Source organism: Toxotes jaculatrix, chromosome 13 (genome assembly GCF_017976425.1).
Source record: "Toxotes jaculatrix isolate fToxJac2 chromosome 13, fToxJac2.pri, whole genome shotgun sequence".
Classification (NCBI taxonomy): Eukaryota; Metazoa; Chordata; class Actinopteri; family Toxotidae; genus Toxotes; species Toxotes jaculatrix.
Window position 1 is genome coordinate 3,478,645 of NC_054406.1, and position 26,823 is coordinate 3,505,467.

The window sequence follows — 26,823 nt, forward strand, 5'->3', positions numbered from 1 at the left end:
CACCACTAACAAGTTCACTTCAGACGACTTACCCTGCAAAGGTTCAGCTGCTGTGTGAGCTGATCACGGCTGTCGTCTTTCTCTGCTTCATCCATTTTTTCCATCCCTGCCATTCCTCCATCCATCTGAGCCTCCGTCTCCTTCAACCAAGAGAGCAGACCCTCCACTTGTGCTCCAAGTGACTTCTGCTCAGCTGTCACTGCCTCCTGAAAAGGTCAGTGCGATTAAATATTGCTGTTGAATGTCAAAGCCTCATCATAGTCTAATAAATACAAACATCTACACAGTGGCAACAAAGAACTTTCTGGACACAAATACGATAACTAATGATTACCTCTACAGCAAACGAGCATCTATTATACTTGTTCCTATCTGATTTTCTCCTGAGTGCTTTGTTTACCTTGTATGAGTCTCTGTGGTCTCGCAGGCTTTGCAGAATGCCCTCAGAGAGTGCTCTGGCAGCCTCATACCCTCGAGCCAAGCTACGCCCATCCTTTTCCAGGGCCAATAGGAGCTGAGGCGGAACATCTTTAGGTTGGGGATTCAGCAGTTGCTCAGCAGCCTCCACTTCCTTGGCAATCTCAGGCTCCAAGTCGCGCAGTTCAAGGTCCAGAGTCTGAGAGACAGATTAGGAAAAGAAAACAAAAGTTTACTTGATACTGTTTAATAAGAGACTAATCCTTAAATCAGCTTTACTTTTTGTCTAACTCAGGAAACAAAACTGAAACTGCAAAAGTAAGCACATACAGCTTAGTTCTGTCAGGTAAACATGCAGGTACATTTTTTTTTACCTCAGTCTGTCTGATGATATCATCCAGGGCAATGAGGCTGCGGCCGACAGACTGCTGTTGCTGCTGTTTGAGTCGGACCTCGATGTGTCTGACCATGGAGACCAGGGCTATGATTCGCTGGTCATGCTCCAAACATTCCTGACGCTTTAATGATGACTGTTGGAATAGAAACATAAAAAATGTAAGTTAAAACATAATAACATTCGTGAAATAATAAAAAAAAGTTACTTGTCTATGTTTTTGAATACATATGTTCCTTTTAAACAAATCTATATGAAAATTTAAGAAAGAATCCTCCTCAACCGCTCCACTTTTTCTCACCTTGCCAGTGATGGATGTCGTCCCCTCTTTCTTTGACACAATTTCGTGTCTCTCTCTGATATCATCCTCCTCCTCTCCCCAACTCTCAGTGGCTGTATCAGACTCAGGGACTCCAGGTGATTCAGACTCAGTTGAAGCATCTTCTGAGAACGAAGGTGCTGATTCTGGAGACTCAAGCTCTTGCAGTTGGTCTTTTGAGAATTTAGATTTAGAAACATCGATACTTTCAACTCCTGATGGTTGGTGACCTTTCTTCTTTTTACTTTTTCCAGCTGTTTTATCTGGTTGTGTGCCAGGAGCCACAGACTGAGCTGTGGGCTGGATATCTGGTTTGCATGTGACAGCCCCCTGAGAAGAGTCAATGGATTCGTCTTCACTTCTGCTTTCTGAAAGGGATTCTTCTTTCCCAGTAGATGTAACCTCTGTGACTTGTATGTGTTCCTCAATGTGAGACCTGGGTTCCTCGGATGGTAGACTTTGTTGCTTGCTCTCAGCTCCTTTAACAGTAATTGCAGCAGTTTCCATTTTGTTTGCCTTATCACCAGCTGAAGGCTGGACAACATCACTGGTTGACAGATCATCAGACTGTCTGTCCATCGTCTGCTCCTTCGTCAAAGCTGAGCTATCTAAATTTGATTTAGCCAGTGCAAGTTTTGTTGTTGTCACCTCAGAATCCACTTTTTCATCCGTTGTTAACTTCTCAGCATCAGGCTCAGCTTTGTCTGACACTTTTGGACTCTTGGACTTCTTGTTTTTCTTACTTCGTTTACTTTGCTGAATTTCTTTAGGTTGGACTGACGGAACTGACTCAACATCTTTTTGTATGTCTTCCTTTACAGAACTCCTGGCCTTTTCTCTCTCTTTTGAAGGAGCCTTCATTGGTTTGGTCTCCATACCCTCCTTGACAGAAAGTTTATCCACAGCCATATCTTCTGTGACCACTGTCAGTTTCATTTTGCCTTCTTTGACACTCATCTCTTCTTCACTTTCTTTTGGTGAAACATTCAGTCTCTTGACACTATCATCTTCGGGATCATAAGGCAGAGTTTTTGTCTTTACATCTCTAACAGTTGTGCCTTGACTCTCCTTCCTTCCCCCCTCTTTGCGAAGTGCCTGCAGCTCCTCAGCAGCTTGCTTCTCACTCACTCCTTTTTCAAAGACCTTTTTAAGAATGCTCTCTTTGGCTTTCAGTATCAAGGCTGCTTTCTTGTTGTCTGGTAGAGTTGATTTCTGAGGCAATTCTTGCTCCTTCCTTTTCTTTACCTCCTGACCACTCTCTGGTTGTGGAGAGACAGAATCTTTCTCTTCAACTTCAATCTCTTTCTGCTTCTCTCTTTTTATCTCCTCTCTCTCATCACCTTCTTCAATATCCCTAGAAAGGGTAATTTTTAGTGCATCCTTTTCAGGTTCAATAGTATGTTCTGTTAATTCCAGAGAGCCTGGAACTGCTTCTTTTCCCTGTTTTACCAAATCATTTTCAGCTTCAATATTCGCTTCACGTTCTCCTTGGAGAGAGCCCAGAGAAGCTCCACGACCATTAATTTGCAATTTCTCGCATTTATCTTGTGATGCAAACTCATCTTTCCCTTCAACTGTAGCCTCAGGCTGCTCTTCAATTTCTGCATCAGCCCGGTCAATTTCAGATGGATGTTGTATCTCTGGGGGTTGTATTTCACTCTCTGCTTCTTTACCCTTTCCCTTCTTTTTATTCTTCCTCTTTTTCTTGCTCTTGCTTTCTGTCTCTTTCAATTGAGAAGTTAATAATTGCTCTGACTGCTCTACACCAGATTTGATCTCAGTCGTTAAAGGTTTCTCTCTTTCCACTGCTTTATCCTTACCATCTAAACCATCACTGCTCTTTCTATATTCCCCCTCACTCAGTTTTGACAAGTCATTGCTGTTTTTGCTTTCTCTGTCATCTCTAATCTGCACAGAACTTGTCAGGCTTCCAGTTTCAGAAACATGATCAGCCACTGATGTGCTCTCATCACTGAGTCTATACTCCTTTTCCCCAACCTTCACAATGTCAGAGATACGTGCATGCAAGGATTCTCCAGCAGAATCAATGAAAACACTCTCTTTTTCTTTATCATCAGTCTTACTGTCATGTATCTCCAGTTTCTCATCAGTCACTTTCTGTTTAGGAAGACTCTCTGTTTTATTGGTGTCCTTCTGTGGTGTTATCTCTTCTATGGCTTGCTGAATTCTTTTCTCAACATTGGCTGCAAAATTACACAAGAGGTCCATGGACTGGTCCGACTCAATTAAAGACTTCTCTTCAACTGACACTGGCACTTCTACTTTGTCCTCTTCTGTAGTAGTGTCATAAAACAGTGACTGATCTGATACTACAGATGTTACTGCCTTTCCATTGTCCTTTGCAGCTCCTAAACCTTTCTTTGAAAGTGGAGATTTTGAAGGGACCTCAGTGTTTTCATCTGACCACTTAGCTGGACTGTCTGGGCTTGACACTGACAATACAATAGCAGGGCTGTATGTGCCATTTGATGAGGCAACTGGTGTAGAACGATCTTCATAATCTTCTAACTCTGCATGCGCCACTTTGTACTGAATCTCTGAAGCCACGTCACTGGATATCAGTCCTACTGCAACAGCATCACTGAGACTAGAGACCTGTTGTCCAGTTGTGGGATCAACTAAACCTCCTTTCAGAATCTGGTTGGTGGCTATTACCTTGACCATGTCATCTCCAACTAAACCTCTTCTACAAGCTTCAGATAGGGGGAGCCTTTCTCCAGACTTGATGTCGATGATCCCTCCACTATCTGCCTGGCTTTGGAGTAGCCTCAATGCTGGAACTGGGTCAACTTGCTTTGATGCTACTGCCTCAGAAAGGGTAAAACTGTCTCCTGTTTGCTCATCCTTAATGCCTCTGAATGGTTTCACCTCCAAGAAACGTTTACCTGTTTCAATATCTATCTTACCCTGGTTTACAAGTTCTGAATAAGGCACAATACGTGCAGTTTGGGGGTCAAGCGTTCCTTGTGTCACTGTGGGAGAAGCCATGGCCTCGGCGGCTATGTTCTCATTCAGGAGACCCTTAGCAACTGCCTCTGTCAATGTCAGTTTACATCCAGAGTCAGGGTCTAAAATAACCCCTGTCGATGCCTGGAAAACAACAGCATCTGGGTGAGATGAAGGGCTGACTTTTCCTTGGTAGACCCACTCTAGTTCCTCCAGGCCAGGAGCGATAGACCGATCCACTAATCCCCTATCTACAGCATCCGAGACTGAAAGTCTCATTCCTGAAACATGATGTATTATACCACCCTCTGCCACTTGCCTTGCCAACACCTGATAAGCCTCCTCTGCCTTAATCAACCCTTTCTGAATTGCTCGCTCCAGAGGAACTGGAGACTTAGACTCTGGGTCAATAACACCTTCCATTTGTAGCTGTAAACTGGCTTTTGTGAGAGCTGTTCCTAAATCTGTATCTTTTCCTTTGTATGCCTTCTCGAGTGCCACAAGTTCTTCTCTTTGATCCTCATCAATCAGTCCCAGGTTTGCTGCAAGAGTGACAGAGACTTTCTTATCCCTACGCAGGTCAACTATCCCTCCAGATGCCACCTGGGCTTCTAGAAGTCGAGCAGCGGTGTTGGGGTCAATCAGCCCTGCCTTGGCTGCCTCCCTTACCCCGCAGATCTGCCTTTTCTCTTCATCCACAATTCCTGCAAGGGTTTTATCTGACTTCAGGACACTCCACATCAGATCTTCATCAAGTAAACCCTCCTGCATAACATCCTCCATGCTAAGTGACTCACCACTGCTAGCATCTAGGAATCCTCCAAACAAACCTGCTTGAGCCATTAATTTAACTGCAGTGTGGCCTGGGAGGACACCCTGGGCTACTGCTTCATCTGGGAGCAGCTTTTCCCCTTCTTCTGTCATCAGTCCTCCCTGCTTAAGCTCTAGAACTAACCTTGCCAACTCGGCATCCTCTCCTTTCGTCTCCACTGCTGATTCAAGAGGCTTAGTAATGTTTGGGTCAGTCTCTCTTACAGGTGCCTTCTGTTTGATCCTTTCTGGATCAGTCGGGGAATGTTTTAGATCTTTCCTGTCTTCAGACTGTGTTACATCAACATCTTCATTTGTTTTTGCTCCTAGTGAAATGGATTCTTTCAATATCTTCTTTTCAATATCTTCTTCTGATTTGAATGGAGCCATCTTTCCATCTACTGTTGTGGTTATACTTGCAGTCTCCAAACCATCCCTATCCCTGGATTCTGTTCCTACCAGCTCTCCTGTGGCCTCAGCTGAAACCATTAAACTTTCAAGATTGGACTTTTCCTTCTTTTTAGCTTTTACTATTGCTTCTTTATCCGCATCAATTTCATTTTCAGCTGCAAAGGCTAAATCACTCTCTATAATTACTGACTGTTTCTGGTCTTCTCCTTCATACCTTTCTTCTAGGCTACCTGTACCATAGATCTCGACATCCTTGATTGGTGTGACTACAGTGGAACTTTCGTCCTCGTCTTCAGTTTGTTTGTTACTAACTCCTTCATCTGTCAAACTAAGCTCTCTCTCCGTTTGCAACTTCCCCTGCTTATCTGTGGCAAAAGTGCTTAGAGGTTCAACCTGGCGTCCATATGCAGTGTCTCCAGCAACCAGTTCAGTAGCTTTCACCAACTCCACCAGCTCAGGGTCTAGCAGCACCAGCCGTTTTCCAGAATGAGCATCCACATAGCTGTGAGTCATGAGGTGAAATAGCAGCTTGTGTTTTGCTTGTTCTTCAGGATCCATTCCATCTGTTGGTTTAGGATCCCACACAAGGCTTGCAGGAGATGATGAAGGGGGTGGAGAGGATGGAGGGGGAGAGGAGTTGGTGGAACCCCAGCTCAGGCGGTTTAGAGATGGTGTACCAGGCTGATTCATGTTGAGAAGAACATCTGGGATGTGGATCTCTTTGAGAAAACTGACTACACTGGGCTCAAGGGCCTCTTCAGCAGCCTGGTTTAGGGGCAGCACCTGGAAGGTTTCTGGGTTGTACAGAGCCCCAATGGCATGACGCTGTGTTAGGATGTTTCTTGCTAGCTCTCCTGAGACCATTCCTTGTTGAAGAGCCTCAGCAATGGGCAGAAGTTCTCCAGATTCAGGCCAGAGAAGTCCCATGAAAGCCCAAAGAGACTCAAGGACCAACAGAGCCAAACGAGAGGAGAGAAGGTCTCTGCGTACACTTTCGTCCAAATCCAGGCGTTCTCTACTATAAGGATCTAGAATTCCCCCATTTTGCAGCTGACGCGCAAACATGGCACATGCTAGATCCTGGTCCATAAGCCCATGACGAACTGCTTCATCAACTGTTAGCCGGTGGCCTGAGCGTGGGTCAGCAATACCACCGGCAAAGAGCTGAGCTTCAAGAAGTCGTACAGTAACTTTTCGATCAATGAGGCCTTCCTGGACTGCACGGAAGATGCCAACTTTTCTTCCAGAGCGGAGGCAGACAGTTCCTCCGGGCTGTTGTTTGACAGGGAAGAGAAGGAGACCTGAGTCATCATCGAAGACACAGCGCTGCTGTAACTCCTGTAAGTTTAATTTTTCAGCTGTGTTTGGATCGATCAGCTCCCTGTGTTGTAGCCTTGACTGGAGTTTGGTGAGAGTTCTGGGAGTCAAAAGTCTCATGTCTTCTGCTTGCTCCAAACTCATCATTTTTCCTGTTGAGTCTCTCAGGCCTCCAGTGTTCATCTGAAGTTCTAGAATACGGAGTCCCACTTCCTCTTTGATGAGCCCAAACTCCATGGCCGTAGCTACTGGCAACACATTTTGCTGTTTGTCACCTCCAAATTTAGTATCTTCCACCAACAGTAAGGCACTCTCTAGCTCAGAAAGGGACTGTCTGGTATGGGCGTCAATTAGGCCTTGATCTAGACCTTGTTCCAGCGAAAGATTGAGAGGTGAGTCAGGCTGGACAAGCCCACCCATAATGAGCTGGGCTTCCAGTAGCACATGGCAGGTGTCCTGGTCAATAAGACCACGTTGGGCTGCTTGGAACACTGGGAATGTTTCCACAGTTCCCAGGTCGATTACTCCAGCGATGGCAATTTGGTTCTACAAAAAGAAAGAAAACAGAATTCAATTTGACATTCATGCTGGTATCAGTGTGGTATGGCACTAAATGTATTGTCTTATGTTACTATGTTATCATGTTATATTGTATTATATTAATACTAGCATATTAATTAGATGGTAGAATCAGAAAAAGAAGAAAACCCACAACCAGTTCCCACCAAAACATAATAACTGATATAAGTTCAAAAAACAAATTGCTTTTTTGGGCACGTTACATGTTTGTACGTAGACTTGGTCAAAGGTTTTAGAACAGCTCAGTTTTTCCAGCTGTTATCTAAATTTACACAATGCGATGTCTCATTATTTCTGAAATTAAAGCATAGAACAAAAATTATTTACATTAACTTACATAGCTTAATTTACTACTTAAGTTAACCCATTTCACAATCCCCGAGAAATGCCTGTTTTCAATTAAATGCATGTTTTTCTCAGTTTTCGGTAACTTATACTTTTTAAAAAAAACTTTTTTACCACTTACCTTTGTACCATTTAAGGTTATAAGGTTATTCACTAAATTTCAACAAAAACTGTAAAAATGGGGACTTTCTAAAACTTTTGCCCAGCAGTGAATTTTATTTCTTTTTTCTTTTATATTAAAAAGCGCTTCAATACTTACCACTGCTACTCTAAAACAAGCACTAAGCATGCAACAAAGCAACCAGTAACAAAAATGCACAAAAAAAGCTCTAGATAAAGGTAAGCAAACACGCATTAAAGAACACAGATGTATTCAGAGGAAGAGAATAAAATGTCTAAACGAGAAAAAACTTACAAGCAACGGTAAGAGAGAAAGCGAGCGCTACTTACCGTACGGGCTCGTCCCGTGGCACGCACACTATTGGGCCAGCTTATGGCTCGGCAGAGCAAGGCGCGACAGGTGAGAAGCTGGTTGTTAGCATTCTGCATGCCACTCTTCATATTCTGGCTCCTAACGCTGCTCTGACTCTAAATCCTCCCTCTGACCTTATGTTAAACTGAAGTAGGCTCAGGAAATCAAACCATCACTGACTTCTTGGGACGACAATTTATGACAATAACCACCATTTCAAAGGTGAGTTTATCTCTTCAGTTGCATTGTGATAAATTAATATATTGTGTATAAAGTATTGTGCTGTGAGACACCTTAAGATTCACTCTGAAACTGAAAGAACAGATTTTGGATGTCTACAAATGTCCTGCTTTGCTTTCCATCTCTCATTCTGATCCTCGGCTCAGAGCTCGGATGTCCACAATTCTCCTTTGGCAGCTGTTAGTGATTTCCAAGCAAAATGCTGGTTTAAAATTTCACACATTAATAGTATGCATTAGGACAAACACAAAAATTATCATTCACACACACACACTTGTGATCTGGACACAACATGCTCAAATGGTGAAGTGGGATTTTGCATAGCTGGCCTCTGGTGCACTTATACTGTAAACCAAAAGTGACTTCTGAAAAAATTCTATGCTTCAGTGAGTATTTTTTTTTTTTTTGTCACATAAACATCCCCTGTAAAACCATATAACATTCACAAAGGAAGCAATTCTGAGGTGCAGCTGTTCATGTAAACATGAGATTTACCATCAAGGATCGCTTGAAACCTGAAACTCTCACACACACTCAGTTCATTTTTGACCGATGTACCATGTTGCTTATGCTGGGAAAGGAACAACTTCATGACAGTGAGAGCTGACTGTGGATGCGTGATTGCCACTGGTTGACTGTACATGTATACATGGGGTAAATTTTATGCAGCGTAAAACAAATGCTGAAATGTAATGTGTTGACTTTATGCAGCGGCATTCTTTATTACCACTGCATAAAAAAATAACATGACACTATTTTGGAGCTACAGAGATGAGAGTCAAACGCGAAGGTGCGTCCATTTCGAAAAGTGACTGGATCTAACAATGCGTCTACGAAAAGCAGAGCTCTACAGCTTTTACCTCACTGCTAGCATGACTCGGGCAGCGCTGCTCTAGTGCGGCACCACTAAGGCCATGTATGTTAGCAGTTCAGCAGATGATGTGTTTTCTGATGATAATGACAATGATGATGACAATGACACAAAACTAGAGTGGGGATAGTTAATGGCATGACTGCAGGCCTTTGGAAGGACAATGTGAGAGCGGAACGCTCCATGCCGAGGCCCAGTTCAGACAGTGTCATCCAGTGAATTCCTCCTTACTCTTCTGTGTACACATTTCTACTGTAAAATGTCACTTTCATTAAAGAACGGGCTCTAAAAGTGTTTTATGACAAAGACTAGATTTTTTCGACTGCCAAATTATCATTTGAAACTTCTTCTTCAATGACAAAGAAGCAGGCAAAGATAGAAAATACAATTTTTAGATCATCTGAATACACGTCTGAACAGGGCCTGTGATGTTTGTTAAACCAAACCATGTCAATGAGTGAGATTCGTCAATAGTGGTGATGTTTGTCAAAAATGCACACTCTGTGAACACACAACATGCTGTACAACATACGCACACACACACACACACGCTCTTGCTGGCCCACACATGAACTCTCGCTTAGCTTGCAAGCGTATTCAGACTCAAAGCAACATTTTGTAAAAGTACCTTCTCAGTTACATTTTGTCAAGTTTGAAAAAGCCAAAAACACATTTTTGTCATAAACCTGCGGAGACCCTCCTCCATCTCAGCCCATCCCTCCAACCTGTATACCTTTCTTTCTTCCTCTTTGGCAAGTTGTTGCTCCAGCTGCTGCAGCTGTTGGGTGGAGCTGTCACACATCTGGTTATAGGTGGATGTTAACTGCTCCAGCTGAGCCTCCACCTGAGCACGCTCCTCTGGGGACAACCTGGAGAACACACACGGCAGGTGATGAGAGCAGGGTTGTGTGTTTAATGTATACGCTTGAGAACGTACTGCTTGTGTCATGTGATAGAGGTACAGTCCATGTGTGGTGCTCTGAGGTTCTGTGTGTTCATGCATGTGAACTGAACTTACTTGCTGGCCTGTTTCGATAGCAGGAAGACCTGTGTGCTCCTAATGGCTTCGGCCACTTCATCCTTCTTGGCTGCTAACTGTTCGCTGATGGCCTTTAGAGAACACAGACGGACAATGTGCTTAGTACACTATCACACCTGAACACCAAAGCATTCAGCGATGTTTATGAACAGTTTCACTATCAACACAACCTAGTGTTCTCTCACAGATCCACGAGCCAAAGTATATTAAAGTTCTGTCGTACCTGTTGAGCAGCAAGTGAAGACTCAGCGTTGGGGCCCCCGGTCCGTCCCTGGAGGCCTTTGACCCAGCCCAGCAGATCTGAAACCTGGCTGACCCTGGCCTGCTTCTCCTCCTCCACCTCTTTCTGCACAGATTAAAAACATGTTTTATAAGATAAATCTCAAAAACTATTTACCTTATTTAGCCGACGGTTAAACTCCAGTAAATAAAAAATCTTTGTCAGAAAAATATATAAGAATTCTTAAGCAAGACAGTGATTTATATGGAAACAAAGTCCCACCTCTTCTTCTTCTAGTCTTCTCAGTGCATCACTGATGTACTTTACATGTTGGGTTGTCAAGGTGACCAAGGCCGTGTAGCGCGTTCGCAAGTCCATAAACTGGAGAGATACACCCATAATTACATAACTTACTGGAAGTTACACTCAGACAAAATTAAAACACACAGCTTAATTACTTTCTACTTCAAAAATATGTTGAGATAATGACTGAAACAGCGAACTGTCATTTCTATCGTTACCTCCTGAGTGATGGCGTCAGAGGAAGAGTGCATCCTCCTCCTCTTGACAGGTGACTTGTGTGTCGACTCTACAAAGGCTCTATATGTCATCAGCTGTAGCTCATAGTCCTACGAAACACAGGAAGAGTGGAAAATAAGTGAGTAAAGAAACTGTAGCTCTCTCACTCTACAAGACATACTCATACCGTCTCTTACCTTCACTGAGGTGCAGTACTGTTTGGAGTGAGTCTGGCAATCATCTAGTTTGGTCTGGTTCTGTTCAATCTCGACTACTAATGCCTATAAAGAAAATCAGAAAAAAAAAAAGTTTGTCAAGGTTCTACTTTGTTTTTCTCCAAACTTTTCTTTGTTATTGTCTTTTCAGGTGACCATCCCTTCAGTCCATCAACAGATGGTCGTCCGTGAAATCAGCGTTACTAACCGTCTGCTGGGCCAGCTGTTCAGACAGCGCTTTGCTGTCAGTCTGTCCAGGTTGTGTGTTTTCTTGTCTCTCTGTCGTCTCTTCGATCCACCTGATCAAAGCAGAGTAACCGTCTCTGTACTGCTGCAGGGACGAACCCAGAGCTTCGAGATCCGTTTGTCTGAAGTAAAACAGGAAAAATACTTTCAGAGCATTTAACACACAAAAATATTTACTGTAAGTAAAGTATAGCCTGAGTCTCAGTATTTGTACATGGGGTATTTAAGCAAGTCAAAGGATCCTCATTTGTTCTGTCAGTGCAGGGTGAGGGACAAAGCCTCATTACACTCATCCTCACTCTTATTTAAACGTATTAATCCTCTTCCTTCTACTTTTCCTCTCTTCCCTAGATCTGTTTTTTTTCCTTATCTTCACCCTGTCCTGCTCACCGTGTCTCCATCTGTTTCTTCACTCCACTCCACCTCTCTGCCATCTGATTGGCTCTCTCCTGGTAGAGCTCCAGCTCAGGGCTGCGGTCAGGGTGGAGCCTGCTGAGCTGCGACCCGGCTTCTTTGGCACGACGTACAGCAGACTGCAGAGACTGGAAGATGCCCTCCTGCTCGGCAAGCTCAGCCTGCCACTTCTGCAAAGAGATAACACATAAACCAAAAGAAATAGAGAGGATGTAGAATGAAGGTTAAACTGTCAAACTCTTTTTTTTTCTGTCACCGGCCTAATAAGATGTTTTTGTCTCTCACCCTTAGTTGATCTCTGAGGTTTTGAATGGCTGTGGTGTCCGCAGGAACTATGTCCTCTTCACTTAGTCTGCTCTCATACTTTCTGACCTGGCTCTCCACCTCATCCAGGCTGCGAATCAGGACGTCTACCGTCTTTAACCTTGTGAAGGTAAATAAATAAAATCATTTTCAATATTTATGTACTACTCATTCATATCTCTGAGTTTACCTCCTGGCAGGAGGTAAAAGAAGAGCCCACTAACTTTTCTAGGTAGACAGACGATAGGTTGTGCAGTTTGTCTGTCTTTTCCACAGCCTGACTGAGCTCAGACCGGAGGACAGGAACGCTGGAGGACGTTGGCTTCTCCTCGAAGAAACTGACGCAGCGACGAGACACGTCACCCAAACTGGAGCGCAGGGCATCCAGCTCTGACTGCAGCTTCTGGAGAGGAAAGACAATTTAAGAAATCAGCTGCAGGTAACAAACACAATGAGGAGGAAAATATTGTTCTACTGACCAAACAGTAATTTAACAAAGGAATGCTGCCCATTGTTTTAACCACAGACAGACAGATAAACTAAGATGTTAACTTAGAAAGGATGATATTGCACCTTTGCTACCAGCAGATGGGGCTCAAACTGACCTCTTGCTCTGCAATCTGCACGGTGTTGTCGGTGCAGTCTGCTGACAGTCTGCTGGGGGGCGGAGTCTGAATTCCCCTCATCAGTCTCTGCTCAGCCTCATTTAGACGGAGGGTGATGTTCTGCAGCTCCGACAGGTACGACCGAGAGACTGACTCATCCTTCTCCACTGGAGAGAGAAAGACGAGAAAAAGGAAGTGTCATTTTAAAATGAGCATGTGCAGAAACACTGTGACCGTTTGCCTGTTTTTATTAAAAACAGGCAAACTGGGGTGTGCAGGAGTAAACTTAGACCAAGTGACAGTCTCTCTGTCTCACCTGTCTCCATGTTGAGCAGCAGGTCCTGGCAGTGCTGCTGGGCCTGCTGAACGTCCTTCTCCAGCTCTCGTCTTTCGGCCGGCGTGAACAGAGAGCTCTCTTTGCTGTCAGACAGGAAGTCGGCCAACTGGGACTCCAGGTGATCTAGGACCTGCTGCCGCTCTGACGGAGACTGACATCGAACCTGGCAGGTGAGACACAGGAGCAAAAGATAAGTACGACGGAGCAGAAGAGAGTGTGATTCATCAAAACAGAACCGAGATGAGAAAAGAACCAAAGAGAAAAGGACAAAACAACAGCTTGTCACAAATGCCTCCTGAAATTAGTCACACACACACACACACACACACACACACACACACACTCCCTGCATCTCACCATGTCCAGGTTCCATCCAGAAACTGTCCTGATGTCTTTGAGCAGGTAGTGCCAGGACACCACGCTCTTCATGTTCACATGGAGCTGATGCCACAGAGACATGACCTTCTGGTACAACTGCTCTGTCCTGTACACAAACACACACACACACACACAAAAAACATGAATGTGCAACAAAATTCACTTTGACACAGACTTTGTCCCGCACTTGTCCCCTTTTAATTTCTTTAAGACAATAATTTGGATAGTGGATCATTTCTCTGAACACAGTGAGGACACATCCACAGCACCATCTATGCTGTCACCTTTAACTGAAATGTAATCATGACATTAATGTTATGTTTGTAGTCTCTGTCTGACCTGCTGGCTGTGTCGATGGCCTCCTGGTTCGGAGGTGGGATGCTGAAACACACTGAGGGGACCATGGCCTCATTCCCTGTGGGGCTGATCACCTTCCACTTGGTCCTCTGAGAGTTGTCCTCCAGCACACACTCCTCTCCTCGGCTTATTGTGATCTGAGAAGAGGTGCAGAATGGATGCAGGGACAGAGAAAAAGAGGGATAGATGGAGCACAAATGGAGGTGACGAAGGGAACAGAGGAAAAAATGGAAAAGACAATGGAAAGACAGACGTGTGAGGGAGGGAGGGAGAAAAGAGGGACAGATGAAGTTAAATCAGGAGAGGAGAGAGAAAATAATTAGGACAACATGGAAGGAAGAGTAAAAGAAAATTAATAGAAAGGGAGGAAAATTATTAGAAAGTCAGGAAATGGTTAAAAAGAAACAGTGGTTAGAAGACAGGATGGATGAAAGAAAGGTCACATGGAAAAGAGGAAGAAATCAAAGGAGGTGAAACCAAGGAGGAGAGAAGGAAAAACGTGTAAACCAAAAGCTGATCACAACAAACTCATAATGAAACACAAAATGAAAACATTCATGTATTTCATGAAGTTAGCAGAAGCTAAAATGATGTGACATTAGAGAACCTGCCACAGGAACGGTGCGGACTAAAAAGCTGCTTTGCACCTCTAAACTGAAGGCTTTTATTGTGAAAGCAGCAAATGCAATCCAAACTCAAAGTGAGGCTTACTGACACCTGGGCTGGATTTCTCAAATTCACCTGAGCAGCAATGAGGAAAAAAACATTTCTGACAAGGTGATTTTGAGGAACTCAGCACACAACAAAAACAAAGAGTTTGGGGTTAGAATCTGGAAAATTCAGTTCTAAAAGGAACGAAAGGCGATGCCATGACTGTGGGAAAAAGGTTTTAGGGTTGCACGTTAAAGGTCTACAGCTGTACTGCCTCCCCCCACCCACCACCCTCTCTCACCCCTTCCCTGCACACACACATCAAATACATCAATAATGCAAAGCTATGCACATACAGTAAATACATGAAATGTAAATTAAAGCTTTAAGCTGTGACTTGTTAATGTCTGGCTGACTGACTGAGCCTCAGAGGCAAAGGCTGTGTTAAATTCAGTTCAGTTCAGCTCAGTGGTTGCTACCTGCCCTTATCCACTGATTTCAACGCAGGTTCGACGACTGGTCAATATCATTCTGTAAATAATTTGGATCCATGCAAACCTTTGTTGTCAAGGTCTGAAGTTAGTCACTGATTCTGATATCATGGTTTAGTTCAAGGATTTCCAATTTCTCAAAGTGACTGCATCACTGTTCATTAGCGAGTGATCGATTCAGTGGACGATTACTGTGGTGCTCCAATGCAAATAGGTACAGATTAAATCAGCGGCACTCACAATAAGGGTCGGCACAGACTTTGGTAACAAAATGATAAAAACAGCAAAAGCAGTTTCACTTCTAAAAATGAAACTACACACAAAGATGAAACTGAAACCAGTGTTTTTGTGCCCCACCCAAACCTCGACCGTTTCATCTCCAGAAAACTGCCTGTTCATAGAGACGGTGTCATTCTCTCTGGGATGACCACACGTTCTCATAGAAAACCTTAAAAGGCCAGTTTCACTCCAATACGCCTCCCAGAGCAGGTGTCACACCCGCAGGGAGCAGAGACTGTGCGACCGACGGAAACTTAAGCTGGACTTAAAACCAGCTGATAAGAGAGGGGCAACCACAGCATAGTGTGTGCAGTGTAAGAATCTGAGGTGAGAGAGGGAGAATATAGGCAGCTATACCTGAACGTTTGTCTTGCCAGCCCAGCCGACAGACGAGAGGAAGGGAAGAGAATGAGGAAGAGGAGGGAGTGAGAGGGGGAGAGGCAAAAAGGTACATAAGGGTATGGAGAGAAAGGAGAACACACAGAAAAGTGAAGGAGAGAAAGATTACTTTTGGTCATGTGCACTTTTGTCCAGAAGTTTGGTGAATATCAGCACACACTCCTTTAACTGAGTTTTGCTTTTTTTTTTTTTTTTTTTAATCTTTTCGATCAGTGATGCGGTAGAGAGCCAAACCACCTTCCTCCTTCACCTGGATACAACACCTCACATACAGTACGCTTCGGTGAACAAATTGACCCTGAGGAATCTAACACAGCAGACTAAAAATAGCAGCGTTAGGGGCATGCATGTCCATGCCAAGCTGCTGGAGCGCTGGGTGATGGTCTTCAACTTAGCCTGCAAAAGGGATGGGACAGATGTATAATTGATCAGCCTTTAGATTCCCTGAGGACATCACAGCTGAGAGTCAGAGGCAGAGAGAAAGACTTCGCTTGTTTCTATGTGTTATATAAAAGTGGCACTGAGGGGAAAAAACAATGCTTCAGTTCTCTTCTCGTGAGTCGTTACTTCCAAGCGTCTTTTGGCTATTTTGGGGCTCTATAAAAGATCCAGTCACAGAGACTTTTCTGAGGAGAACAAAGGCAAAAATCATCTATTGTTTGTCAGTGATAGAGTCTGGATCGTAATCATTATTCTTATTCAGCTTCCAAACCGAGCGCTGCTATTTGTACTTGCCAGTTAAAATGAAGTGAAAACAGTTGGAGCTGTTACCAAAAACACTCCACTGCTGTAGTCTATTCGTCTATATGGGCCACCAAGGCTGAGAAAAGAGTTAGCTTAGACGTTTTCATCAATCTAAGAAGAAAAAAAAAAAAGGACTAAATTTCACAGCATGGAGGAAGCAGCTAAAATAGAGAAGCCACAAAGTGGTTGTGGGGAGGGCTTGGAGAGGAAGTGCAGGGCAGAGCAGAGGCGGTTGGTGGTGAGGGTTAAAAACAATACAGTTGTGAGGTCAGTGGTAGCTGGTGCTAAATATATACTTATTTTGTCACAACCTTGTCCTGGCAGCCAGACGAGCTCCTTACATAAACCTTTATTAACACAGGTAGAGCTGAGAGCTGGTTTCCAGTATCAGAAACTTACAGTGACTTTGTCGAGAGGTAAAGGACAACATGCGCACCCACCCAAGCAAAATAAATGGTGTGTGCCCTACCTCTATTTGTCTGTAGTCGCAGATGGCTTTGATGGGTGTGGTGGCTCCCAGGGTGCTCTCTGCACTGCGGGGGCGGAGCTGCACTACCGTCTTGGACCGGCCCACCAGACTTGCCACCGTACTCCGGTACTCAATCAGCTGCTCCTTCTCCTCCTGCAAGAAGGACAAAGTCTTTACACCTTCACACAGTTAATCACCTGCACCGGGTTCACAGAAACAGTCTCTGTAACTGATTTAAGGATCCTGATGGGGACATGAATGTGTGAACCACATTTCACGACAATCCATCCAGTAACTGCTGAGACCTTTCACTCAAAATCATAAAAGTTAACCTCATGGTGGTGCTACAAGGAAAGTTGAGAGACCTGCAAGTTCTAGTTAGCCTGTAGCTCCTGAGATGTGTGGACTCCAGCCCATTAAACATTTAACTGTGCTTTTCACCCTGACAGTTAGAATTACATGTCATGTCTGTCTCGCCCCCAGCAGAGGGCCATCAAGGATTCATTAAAGAGTGAGACAAACAGGGAGACAGGTGGAGGGGAGAGGTACAGAGAGGGAGAGATAAATGGAGAGAGAGGTAGCAGCAGACTGAGATTGCGGCTGTGTTATTAACTTTACATGTTACACCTCAGAAATGAATTTCACACTGCTATGACTGCCGTCATAGATCAAAATGTGGGTACATGAAGATTCAAATTAATTACTACAACCACATGACCAACAGCTAACACTATAAAAGCGATTAAAATATAAGAGATCTGGACACTAAAAAGCTGAGCTGGTTTAGGTGGGATGACTCTATTGTTATATTTAGAAGGAGGTTTGTCTGTACATGCAGACATAGCAAATTATAATGATGTATTTCAGTGCTTATGAAATCTAACCACATATGAAGAAGTAATGTAATCAGTAAACAAAGGAGACACACGACCTGAGGGCGAGTTCTGATCAAACAGCCTCTTTCAATCTCTGTTTAAAAAGAGGGTGAAGGTCTGATTTAATATCCTTTTCTCAGTTATTATCTGAGTCGAACAAAAGGTTCAGCGGCCTGTTTTCTGTTGTGTCGTTCGGAGGTATCTACAGAACCCGTTTTCTCCTCCCAGTAAGAGATGGAGCTCTGCGAACTGGAAACTTCATTAACTGGAAACTGATTAACACACACACACACAAACAGAAGCAGACAGACACCCGCAAACACACAGAGATGTAAACACCATTGCATAGCATGTGACACACACTGTTCAGTACATAACAATGCTGACTGCACACTGATCTCTGAGAAGAGCAGTTGTTTGTGACACACACACACACACACACACACACACACCTCATTGTTAAGAGGATATGCTCACTGCCCCGGCCTGTGGAGCACTACCCACACCAACGCTGCCATCTGTTTGAAGTCAGAGGTGTGTGTGTTTGTGTTTGTGTATGTGTGTGTAAGTTGGGTAGGTGTGAAGATGGCAGTCTCACAAATGTGCCACGGGGGGGATGATTCAGCAAAGGTACTCTCCAATAGATTACTTCACCCTGTCATGTGGCGCGCTGCAGCTGCCTGAGGCAGAGCTCGACAATCAGGCAGACACTGGTACCTGAACGCCTCACATACCGACTCTGTTGCTCCTGTGCTAGGAGATGTTTAAAATGCGTCTGTATCATTCGTCTTTGAGCCTCAGTCCAGGATTATTCATGAATTTGTCAAATTAAGACCTGCATCTAACCTACTGTCTGCCGTTAAAGTAGCTCCACTGGGGTTTAGCAATTTTTTTTCTAAATCTGGACCAAGGATTGAAGTTAGTAGCTTGTCTTTCTTCTAACTTCTTTGTTACATATATTTAATAAAACATCCTTCAGATATAGTCAGAATTTTTACCTAATGGGAAAGAAGGTAAACAAAACTCCTCAGGCACTGCTCCATGTCAGTGTTGCCCTTTAGTGAACTGAGAATTTGAGATAAACTCATGGACAGAAAATTACAGAACAGATACCATGGAGTCCTGCAGCAGGTCTTCCAGTTTGCTCAGTCTGCTGTTCTTGTCACAGGTGTACTGTCGCTTGATGGTTTCCTGAAGCTGGCGCAGGTATGACTCACAGTCCCGAGCATCACTCATAAACTAACAGAAAAACAACAGAAATAAAAACATTTGGATGGAGCAAATAATTTTAGTGCGTATGAGGAACATAAACTAAAAATGCTCCTCAGTAAAAGCACATCTTTAAAAACCTCATTTCATGTAATTTGTCAAGACCACACTGGCAACAAGGAGAAAAATCTACAACACTAGTCTTGCTCAGACACTGACATATGGTTACGACGGAAATGGTAAACACTAATAAAACTACCTCACCTGGAAATACGCCGTATTATCTTTGAGATGTTGCTCTACACATACGCAGAGCTGGTCCACCCACTGCCACTGAGTCTGCAGGGCTGCACTGTACGCCTGGTAACACACAGAAAGATGGAGACGGAGGGAAGAGAGACAGAAAGTATGTCACACCGCACTTACATACAATCTACCATAGGAAGCACAGGTAAGTTGTTTTAGCACAGAGTCAGTTTTTCAGGCGGCTTCTGAAGTTTCTGGCAGTGTGAGCATGTCACCCAAATAAATAATGTTATTCCAGTATTGTTTGCCGAGTTCTGATGTACTCTTTTGAATATAATGTAGATCGATGTGCTTTCTTAAGTACAAGAAAACAAAATATCAAGTGTGTTATATCAAGTGCGCTGCAGTGAAAAAAGGAACACGTTTAACAAAAGCATTTTGTTTGAACAGTTGCCACAAATTAGTCTCAAAAGGCAAAACCCCACATCTTTAAAGGTCATTCAGCCCAACTGAAGTAAACCATAAACCCACCTCCACAGTCTGTTTGGCTGGATGGTTCTCCTGACACAGACGGCTGGCTGTTTCCTGGAGTGACCGCATCACATCTCGTTTCTCATCCAGCTCTAACCTCATTTCCTGTAAACACAACAGGAAAAGAAGGATGGTTGATTACAGGATTTTTATGACACTGGTCTGATATATATAAATAGTGTCTGCGTGCATGAAAACAATATTTATTTTCTGAGTTCAGATATTCTGTATGTGGAATAAATGTTTGGACATATTTGTGTTGTGTAGAAACTGTGAGGTGAGCCTGATCCAGTAGCATCAGTGTTTTCTGTAAAACATACAAAGGTCTGTGGTGTATTTCTGTGTTTTCTGACAGAGGAAACCATCAGTATGCATCTGTTTCGCCCCCTTTCCTCCACTCACACTGTATAATTCTCTCTTGGCGTTCGTGTTAGTGTTGCTGTCACTCCAGTCGTAGGCGATTTCCTCCTCCTCCCTCTCATTGAGCCAGATCAGCTCCTCAGTGCAGTGCGACACAAACGCATGCAGGCTCTCCAAGCTCCGCAGGCGCCATGACGAATGTTCCTATGGCAACCACACAAACAAACATCATCGCCATGCTGATCAGCAGTGCAGAGAGAAATTTAAGAAACAAAACAACCCCAACATCCTCTCCTCTGACTGTTTGATTGTACTCTTGGTTTTGGTACATTTACAGGGATTTTAAGGACACTCTTTATCAAAACAAAGAGCTGTGGAGACGACAGCTTTCCTAGATGGCTATCAGAGAAAGGAAGCAGAAGAAAAGAGACAAACACTGAAACAGAAGAGTCCCTTATATGTGAATTAGAGGCACTTACTTAGCCATTTTATATATTTTTATAAACGTTTCTCCATAACAAGGAACAATGTTTTAAAAAAATCATAATCCACCAAGTAATTTCTTGAAACTATCAGAGAAGAAGACTTGCCCTGTTTTCTTCTCCTCTCTTTGATTCCTGCAGCTTACATAAATTGTTTTGTGATATTACTTACAGTTATATACTCACATACTGGTACTTTTATATGAGAGGGGACAAAGAAATACAAAGACTGAGAGAGCGAGAAAGAAATTTAGGGAAAGGAGCAAAGAGAGAGCAGATGCAGATTTGTGTGTTTTTAGCATGAGAGTCCTGTCATGCTATAATGGGATTAACTGGGGGGGGGGGGGGGAGACTGGGAAACAAAGAAGTGAATTACTAAAAAACGCACACACACAAACCCACAATTGCTTAGTTGAGACTGACCAGTAGTTTGCAGTATTGGTGCTCCAGCTTGGCCAGGGTTTCAGAGTAACTGCTCTTGAAGTTGGGGGAAACTTTGGCCTGAAGGAGAAGAAACTTCATTAGAAACCACAACTCTCAGCAGAGGGATCTCTGTATGAGCGATGTGGCCGTGGGTGTACCTCATAGCTGCGTGCCTCCTGCAGGCTGCTCATCAGCTCTTCCACTGCAGTGTGTATGTTGTTGTGCTCTTGGAGGTTGTTCTCTACAGAGGGGAGGTCTGCGCCCCATTCAGCACGTTCCAGCAGCTCCTATAAAACACACACACAAAAACACTGACTATTTATACGAGCACCTGCTCTTTTTAAAATTTTTTTTATTATTTTCTCCCTCGATTTTCAGTTTCCAGGCCTGTAAAGCCTTTTGAGTGTACACTGGCTTTTGTTATGGTAATATTAATACTATTTAGTCTATTGCTGTTTCATATTTAATGACACTAGGGATGAATTAATCACATTTTCTTCTTAAATATAAAGGCGTCATCATAATGTTCTTTTTCTTGTTTCATGGTGTTTTGTAAAAGGTCTAAGGTTCATACGACATGCAATTATTATTTTTATTATTTGTATAAAGCTCGAAAAAGCAAAAGCTTCTGCTTCTCAAACATGAGGATTTTCTGTATTTCTCTGTTTTATATCACTATAAACTGAATCTGTTTGGGTGTTGGACTGTTGGTGGAGGAAAACAAGACATTTGACAGCATCAGAGTATTTTTTGCACTGTTTCTGTCCATAGACCAAATGATTAGTCAAATAATATTTATAATAACTGTTAGTTGCATGTTACAGAGACTGACCTGTGTCTCCTCTACCCATCCGAGCAGCTCGTAGATGAACCTCAGGCTTCCTTCATCCTCTGATGAAGACATGGCCACCAGCTGGGAGCGAGCCATGGGTTGCCGCAGGAGTGCGGCTCCGACAGCTCCCACAGCTCCCAGCAGCGTCTGCCCCAGCGAGAGGCCGCTGTCAGTGGCACGCTGGCTGGTGTGCTCGGCCCCGGTGCTGCCCAGGGCCTGAGAGAAATGTCCTTTCCTGTAGACACTGGAGCATTGAAGTCTGAGGGAGACCAGCTCCTCTTGAAGGCAAGACACTCTGTGGGTGAGAGACAAAAATATATAGTTACTGGAGGGGCGACTGTTTTCTATTATTTTCCCTGCCTTTGTTTCCCCAGTAAGTAAAGTGATTTCAAGCTGTGACCCTCTGTTACAGTCTCCCACAATGAGACTAGAAATGCATTAAAATTCTAAGATACACATATTTAAATGTGCATTCAAGCTGTTCAGCAAAGGACATAACTGCCTTGACAGCTTGTCTTAAATGGATAAATTATAGGAGAATTAACAAAACATCAGTATGCTGGGTCTCTGTCAGCCTTGTGGGCAAAATACTAGAAAGAAAAAGTTATAGTTATAGTTATAGTTGCTGTCCTACATTAAAGGGTTCACTCAGCTGCAGGTTCTCAAAATGGCTGTTTCATTAAGTTTCTTAACGGCAGGCTAAAACTGGTGGAGCAGTGGTGCTGATGAATCACAAAACGGGGATTTTCTTTCCATCTCTTCTGACAGCACTGATGTATGTAAAAATGAGCTGTTTGTATTTCTGTTTATTAAATTAAATCAAAGACAGAATCACTCCCACACTCACATTCTTCAGTGGAGTAAGAAAAAAACAAAACAACAACAAAAAACAACAACAACATGATCAAACTTTTCTCTCCTGGCTCACCTGAACGCCAGCTGTTCCACCTGGTAGTATTTCTCATCTCGGAGGACTTTGAGCTCCTGGTTGAGTTGTCTGATCAGAGACTCACAGTCCTGCAGGTAACAGGCCAGTTCTTTCTCACACTGCACCGCCTCGCCGCTCTCCACTCGAGACATGTCCTGGACACCAGAGAGTGGACGATTTGAGCAGGTTTTGTTTTGTTAGCTTTTTTGTTGCCAAGCGCTTGCTTGGCTTATGTGCTATAGCTTCATGAGCTATGATGTTCTGAAGTTTAGTGTTTCCCAAAGGTACAGATTCAGTAATAATACAGTGAATTCAAAGTAGGCCTTATGAGAAAAGCAGGCCGCTGCAGCAGCAAACCCTAGCAGGATTAATTTAGTGAGAATGAGTACATTAGATAAATGGGTGTTACAGCACTAATATTTGAAAAGATGGAGGTTTGTGTGCATGATGACAGGCACTGCGAGTGTTTGCGGAGAGCAGGGAAAGTGGTGAGTAAATATTTATATATTTATTGTCCCTGATGGGCACTTGCTTTTACAGCTTCTACACATCAACACATTGTAAACTGCTGTGGCAAATTATGCAACATTTACCCAAAGCAAACCTGAGGATCCTGCATGTGTGTGTGAGGAAACTGAAAGGGGGTGAGATGAGAAAGGGCTGGTACTTACAGCCTGGAGTGTGTTCTTGGCGAGGGTGAGTTTCTCCTCACAGTCCAGAGCCATGTTCTGGATCTTATTGGCTCTCTGAAGAAGCAGCTCCAGCCTGAAAACACACACACACACACACACACACACACACACACACACACACACACACACACACACACACGCGCACACACACGCACACACACGCACGCACGCACACACACACACACACACACACAGAGAGGTTAAAGGGGCATGTCCCTGAAAATCACACTTGATGAGAAACTCAACGCAATGAGTTGCATCAGCGTTTTTCATTTAATTACATCCACCCTGCTGAAAGTAGACAGTTGAATGGACCTGTATGTGTGTGTGTGTGTGTGTGTGTGTGTGTTTTTGTATTTGTGTGGACTGTGTGTACCTCTCCACAGCCGGCCGTAGGGCCTTCTCTCTCTCCAGCATCTCCAGGATGAGTTTACCCCACTCCTCCTCCAGGTCGTTGGGATGGAGGCCCTGAGGAAGCTTAATACGACCGAACTCTATCCACACCTGGACACGGACACACACACACACAAAGGATAAACATACATTTAACATCCCATCACGTGTTGGTGCAAGTTCTCACGGCATAAAACAACAAACAGTAACTTAACTCCATTAAAAGACTCCACTACATCAGAGTTATATTTATAGAGGATCATAAGTCACACCACAGACAAACACTGGTAAAATCAGCTGAATGAGAATAAAGGGTGAACTATGATCAGCTATCATGAGTTTGTGTTCAGTCAAACAATCTGCTGCATTGATAAAAGCCCATCAGTGGAAATGACTTCGCTTCAGGAGAGAAATGTATGACTCAACGTGGACAAACACATCCATAACAAAACTCTCTCTCTCTCTGTTTCTCTCATTGACATTCACATAATCCCTCTGAGCTGAACCCCATGACACCGCATGGCACAATGAGCTCTGCACATGATGTCAAACGTTGGTCACCTTTTCCTCCATCTCTACACTCTGTTCTCTTTTTCCCCGTCCTGCGTGTTCCTCCTTTCCTTCCTCCCTCTGTTCATTCTTACCTCCAGCAGTTTGTAGAGGTGCTCGATGTGACCTTTCTCAATCTCTTTTGCAGGGATCTCCGTCTCTTTGAAATGGACGTACTCGTTGTAAAGTGCCTGAAGGAGGAGACAGAGGCAGAAGTTGCTGATGAGCGTTACGGGGTCTGTATTAACACAGGCTTTGTTTGAGGTCAAACACAAAGTCAGAACCTGTCATCAGGGGTAAAAGCTTTGTAATCACAGCCTCTCTCCCTGGGCTGTCATTAGCCAGTTTCTCTACGATTATCTCAAGCTGCGTATTTGACTGCTTCATTTTCCCTCCCTCCGTCTTTTCCTTCAGTCTTTAGACATTATGTCACAGCTGCATCCTCCTGGTTTTCAGGCCAGACCCCAGGCATCCGCCTGGTGTTGCATTTTATTAAACCCCTGTCCTTCCCTCTCTCCTTCCCTTTATTTGTTCCCTCAAGTTTTTACAGAACGTGCTTGTTAGCTCCCTTTCTTCCTGGTTGTATGTTGCGTGCAACTGAAGAGAAAAAGTCATGAAAAACTCCATGCGTGAGAAAGAAAAAATAAAGGCACCTCTAACTCTATGCAAATTTAGCAGAAATAGGTTAACAAAGACAGCAAGTTTGGTACTTGCCTTGAGTTCCACAGGGTTTGGTGGGAAATTCTTGTTGGCCATGAGGGCCGTATGCTGGCGGCTCCACTGGAGCAGAGAGGAGAACCTGGACTGATACTCTGACCAGCGCTGGTCCACCTCCTGACGATAGAGAAAAGGTGGAGGGGGTGGAGGGAAAGAAAGAGGCAGAGATGTGAAGCAGGAGACGGAATTAACATTTTCACTGAGAATAAAGTGAAAAATCAACATACTGAAGACAGGAGATGCAGGCTGACTAATGCAGTCAGAGTGTAACACAGTGGACTTAAACTGCAAGCATGTTAAAAGTTATCCTGAAACTGAACAAATTATAGGCTATGATGGACAAATGCAGCAATGTTAAAAATCTTAGTTGAGGACACGTGAAAAGAAGGAATGCAAATAAATCCAGTAAATGGTGAACATGGGTGGAGTAGAATATAACATACATGTGCGGCGATGCCCTCTCCTCCCTCAGGGATCTTAGGGAAGGCATCATAGATGGAAGAGACGTATGTGATGACCGACTTCTCATCTGGAGAAGGAACATCAACATCTGAGGAGAGAGAGAAATTATGAGAATTAGAGAAAGAAAAAAAAACAAAAACGTTCTGCATTATCAGTCAGAATAAATACTGACATTTATATTTTAAGGTTTCCAAATCAACTTTTTCTCCTAATTAAACTTACTTCAAAAGATAAAACATCAATAGGCCACTACAAAATATTAAGATGTAAAAAGGTTCTGTTCTGTTTGTGTGCTGCAAGCAAAGATTTTGTAAGTTGAAGGAACATTTCCGCATTAGACAATCACTAGAAGCAGCAAGACAATCCCTGGCTGCAAAAATGAGAAATGTACAGATGGGGAATAAAAATGTGACTTTCAAACCACATCGTTCAGCTCTTTCTCTTTGGCCAGTCTGAGCTAGCTGATGAATGGATCTAACATCAGTGATTGTTTAGCAACAGAGGGAACACACAGCGATTGTTTAGTGATACCAGTCAAGCAATCAAAAGTTTTTTTCCCACACGTCCAGCTGCCAAACCAGGCTCACAGGACTCAAGAGGTCAACATCAGCCAAAATGTCACTGCTTACAGGAAACGAATGGCCTGTGGTGAGTGGATTTTAATGTTTGGGTGAACAAAATACAAAATAAGGGCTGTAGTATCTACAGATAGAGATAAAGATAGAGTATTAAAAATATATAGTATTTAGCTTTCACTCATGTTGCTCTGCTTCCAAAATAAAAGCTAAAAACATACAAGACACAAAATGTTATATGAACAGTATTTCTGGTGTTTCCACCTTCTGTTGAGTAGAAGCTCGTTAGAACCTCAGTAACTAAATTCATTAAATATGATAAAATGGTGACTCTCAGAAAATCAGCCTCTGTTTTAGCCCGAGTGGGCAGAGAGTCAGCTGGTCACTTCATTCACTCAGATTAACAGTCTCACCCTCAGCGTCCAGCAGTCTCGTCACCCCTAACGACTCGGCGATCTCAAAGGCCTGCTCGAGGTTCTCACGGTTACTCTGCCGTGACACCACCTCCATGTCGATAAGGTCTGGCCTGAAAACCAAACAAAGGGGGGAGACGGGTTAGTCTGCTTTGTGTCAAAATGCTTATTTCTGCTGTGTGTTCACTGTACACACATCTGCAGTGCACTGACAGAGCGCTGAACTCTGCATGTTTTTGTGAATTCAAAGTTCACTGCTTATTAAGTGAATGCATTTTAATTGTTACTGGGATATCTGCTAAAAAAAAAAATGTGACACCACTTCGCA

The 26,823-nt window shown here is 43.5% G+C and overlaps 1 protein-coding gene across 17 annotated transcripts in view; it reads right to left on the reverse strand.

Annotated features, from left to right (window-relative positions):
- The window catches only part of macf1a (microtubule actin crosslinking factor 1a), a 199,781-nt gene that overhangs the window by 72,278 nt on the left and 100,680 nt on the right, over window positions 1-26,823 (reverse strand). For 10 of the 17 annotated variants that reach the window (XM_041054147.1, XM_041054151.1, XM_041054149.1 and 7 more), the window contains 34 exons: window positions 26,496-26,608; window positions 25,489-25,595; window positions 25,043-25,162; window positions 24,424-24,519; window positions 23,763-23,890; window positions 23,366-23,459; window positions 22,695-22,849; window positions 21,767-22,061; window positions 21,093-21,221; window positions 20,935-21,012; window positions 20,072-20,233; window positions 19,670-19,774; window positions 19,157-19,252; window positions 18,797-18,922; window positions 16,809-16,961; window positions 15,554-15,565; window positions 13,758-13,912; window positions 13,398-13,524; window positions 13,020-13,203; window positions 12,704-12,870; window positions 12,323-12,501; window positions 12,081-12,219; window positions 11,772-11,965; window positions 11,344-11,503; window positions 11,118-11,201; window positions 10,923-11,030; window positions 10,684-10,782; window positions 10,405-10,527; window positions 10,161-10,252; window positions 9,876-10,011; window positions 1,113-7,181; window positions 792-950; window positions 401-616; window positions 33-206 (listed from right to left, as the gene is read on the reverse strand). In XM_041054147.1, the coding sequence (XP_040910081.1) occupies window positions 33-206; window positions 401-616; window positions 792-950; window positions 1,113-7,181; window positions 9,876-10,011; window positions 10,161-10,252; window positions 10,405-10,527; window positions 10,684-10,782; window positions 10,923-11,030; window positions 11,118-11,201; window positions 11,344-11,503; window positions 11,772-11,965; window positions 12,081-12,219; window positions 12,323-12,501; window positions 12,704-12,870; window positions 13,020-13,203; window positions 13,398-13,524; window positions 13,758-13,912; window positions 15,554-15,565; window positions 16,809-16,961; window positions 18,797-18,922; window positions 19,157-19,252; window positions 19,670-19,774; window positions 20,072-20,233; window positions 20,935-21,012; window positions 21,093-21,221; window positions 21,767-22,061; window positions 22,695-22,849; window positions 23,366-23,459; window positions 23,763-23,890; window positions 24,424-24,519; window positions 25,043-25,162; window positions 25,489-25,595; window positions 26,496-26,608 (10,534 nt within the window). The remainder of the gene's footprint in view (window positions 1-32; window positions 207-400; window positions 617-791; window positions 951-1,112; window positions 7,182-9,875; window positions 10,012-10,160; window positions 10,253-10,404; window positions 10,528-10,683; window positions 10,783-10,922; window positions 11,031-11,117; window positions 11,202-11,343; window positions 11,504-11,771; window positions 11,966-12,080; window positions 12,220-12,322; window positions 12,502-12,703; window positions 12,871-13,019; window positions 13,204-13,397; window positions 13,525-13,757; window positions 13,913-15,553; window positions 15,566-16,808; window positions 16,962-18,796; window positions 18,923-19,156; window positions 19,253-19,669; window positions 19,775-20,071; window positions 20,234-20,934; window positions 21,013-21,092; window positions 21,222-21,766; window positions 22,062-22,694; window positions 22,850-23,365; window positions 23,460-23,762; window positions 23,891-24,423; window positions 24,520-25,042; window positions 25,163-25,488; window positions 25,596-26,495; window positions 26,609-26,823) is intronic. The other 7 variants (XM_041054162.1, XM_041054161.1, XM_041054160.1 and 4 more) reach the window with 4 other exon arrangements.